Below are 2419 nucleotides of genomic sequence, written 5' to 3' on the forward strand. Positions count from 1 at the left end.
CCGAGCCCCAGGCACTCTGAATTCAAGTTTCCCAATCCACTGGAAAGCCACGTTCTACGAAAAGTCAAAAGGCTGCGCGGGAGGAGGGGCACCTATACCATCTAGACAGGCCGGGTTTTCTTACCGGCAGAAATCTAGCAGAGAACCTCGAACTGAACAGATGGGCCTTGTTACTGCAGATCCCCGAGCTTCCCTCGGTGCAGTAATCTAGCCTCTCAGGGGGGTTAAGCCGAACTCCTCTCCCCGACATGCTGGTTCTTGCAGAGGAAGTCACGGAAATCTTTTTTACTGGAGGCATGCTAGCAGAAATTGTATGCTCGTGACGAATGATTTCGGTGTGAAAGGGACAGCCCTAGTGCCAAACATCTGCTGCAAGCATTCCTCCGGCGTAGAGGGACTACTTTTTATTAATTTTCCAAACAGGATCAGTTTCACACTCCCAAGAGCTGCATATAAATATCTATTCTGTGCATTATATTATCAACACAGACCTCTTCAGGATACATATGTAATACCTATTCCTCTGTGTGTTATATTATCAACACAGACCTCTTCAGGTTGTTTTCTGTCCTGTAGATCAGATAATCTAACCCCTGTGGAAGTTCACAAGATTCAATCACGAAAACTTTGATTTAAAAAAAAAGGGTCTGGGTGAAATCTTCCTTTAACGTGTGTTTCAAAAAGGAGAGCAGAGACCTTTTCTCCGCCGTTCAAGGCCACCACGCACCGAAGGGAAATTTTATAGAAAATTTTTATTCAACATACAACATTTTTTTTTCCAGCAAAAAAAGGCAATTATACAGGAAGATTCATTGCACAGGGCGGCTACAGAAACAAAATAAAAATACTGGTGGGCTGGGAGGGAGAGGGAAAAAAGAATGCAAAAGAAAAAGGGAAAAAAAGAGAGAGAATTGCTGATTCTATATATATATTTTCCCCTGAAACTGCACTAAAAAAACAAAACAAAACCAACCTTAAGAGACACGCAAATGGCTGTCTGTTTGCTCCGAATTAAAATAGAAAAGCAATCTGGAGGCGGAGGGGGAGGAGGAGGAGACTGCCCGCCCGCCCCTCCCGCCCCCAAAATCGTTATGTCCAAGTGTTAAATTGTACACGTTCCTCCGTTAAATATACAATTCCCGTTTTCTTCCCCCGCCCAACTTCCCACCCTCCCCCCCCCTTTTAAATTCTTTTTTTACAAAGTCAACAGCTTACTAAAGGCTAGTGAACGCCTCCCCCCCCCAACTTCCCACCCTCCCCCCCATTTTAAATTCTTTTTTTTAAAAGTCAACAGCTTACTAAAGGCTAGTGAACGCCTTTTCCCTTCTACAAAGCGTCGAAGGTTGCTGGCTCTTCCCCCGCCAGGTCTGATTCTCTTTTTAAAATCACAAAAAGATTCTATCCTTAACGATTGTTTTAATTTTAAGCAAACAACGCACACCTCGCCCCTCCCATGGACATCTCCTTCGAGGCCCCCCCCCCAAAGCTCTTCCTTGGCAAAACGCAACATCCCCCAACCCCCCCAAAATCAAACGGGAGTCGAAATCCATTTATTTAAAATAAGAATAAAAAGAGAAACCCTACAGACTGATCGAAGAGAGACCAAAAAGAGAGATATTTTTTCCCCAATAAGTGCCAACAGTGTACACAACGGAGTAGAGATTTGCTATTTATTGATGACGTGAGCTTTTTTTGTTTGTTTGTTTCTGTTTGCATTTACAAATGCACAAAAAAATCATTTTTTTAAAGGATATAACTGAAGGAAATAAATTGGACGTGAGCCTCTAACCACAGCGCCAACTAGATTGCAGTGACGGCAGGTACCACGTATAATTCGAACGGGGGGGGGGGGGGGGTGTTGGCCAGCAAGGGGGTCCTCCAACTCAAAACGTCGCACAGGCAAGATATCCCGCCAATGTCAACTTCTCCTGCGCTCAACCCTTCCATCCCCCGTTATGCTGACAATCTCGTTTTTAACATTTTCCCCCCATAAAAACTCTCATTGGCACCCAAAAGCTTTTATAAAACACCTTCATTTTTTTTTTGCTCAAAAAAAAAAAAGGGCAGTCAATAATAATAATAATAGATTACAGAGAAGCCAAACTGAACAGCCTGAAAATAAAATTAATACATCAGCAGCAAATCCTCTTGCTGGAGACTTCTGACCAAGTGAGTGCACGTGTACCAAAAGTCCTACGGTTGTTAAAAAGGTGCGCACACACACACGCACACACACACACACTTATTGTTGCGCCCCCCCCGCCTTTCTCTCTCTCTCTCTCTCTTTTTTTGTTTTAATTTTTGCCTCAAACAAACGGGAGAGGGGTCAGTCAGTTATGGATTTTAATAGCTTTTTCAAGGTACGTGTAGCGACTTCTCTTTGGGGCTTTGTTGAAATGGTCAAGCCCCAGCCACGGCC

General features: G+C 43.8%; 1 protein-coding gene across 1 annotated transcript in view; it reads right to left on the reverse strand.

The window, feature by feature from the left end:
* Nucleotides 1-1520: 1520 nt before the first annotated feature.
* The window catches only part of USP7 (ubiquitin specific peptidase 7 (herpes virus-associated)), a 50261-nt gene continuing 49362 nt past the window's right edge, over nucleotides 1521-2419 (reverse strand). Inside the window, exon 30 of the mRNA XM_015429123.1 lies at nucleotides 1521-2419. Coding sequence (XP_015284609.1) covers nucleotides 2331-2419 — 89 coding nt within the window. The 3' untranslated portion in view covers nucleotides 1521-2330.

The sequence above is a fragment of the Gekko japonicus genome, unplaced genomic scaffold (genome assembly GCF_001447785.1).
Source record: "Gekko japonicus isolate JY-2015 unplaced genomic scaffold, Gekko_japonicus_V1.1 scaffold2101, whole genome shotgun sequence".
NCBI classification, from domain to species: domain Eukaryota; kingdom Metazoa; phylum Chordata; class Lepidosauria; order Squamata; family Gekkonidae; genus Gekko; species Gekko japonicus.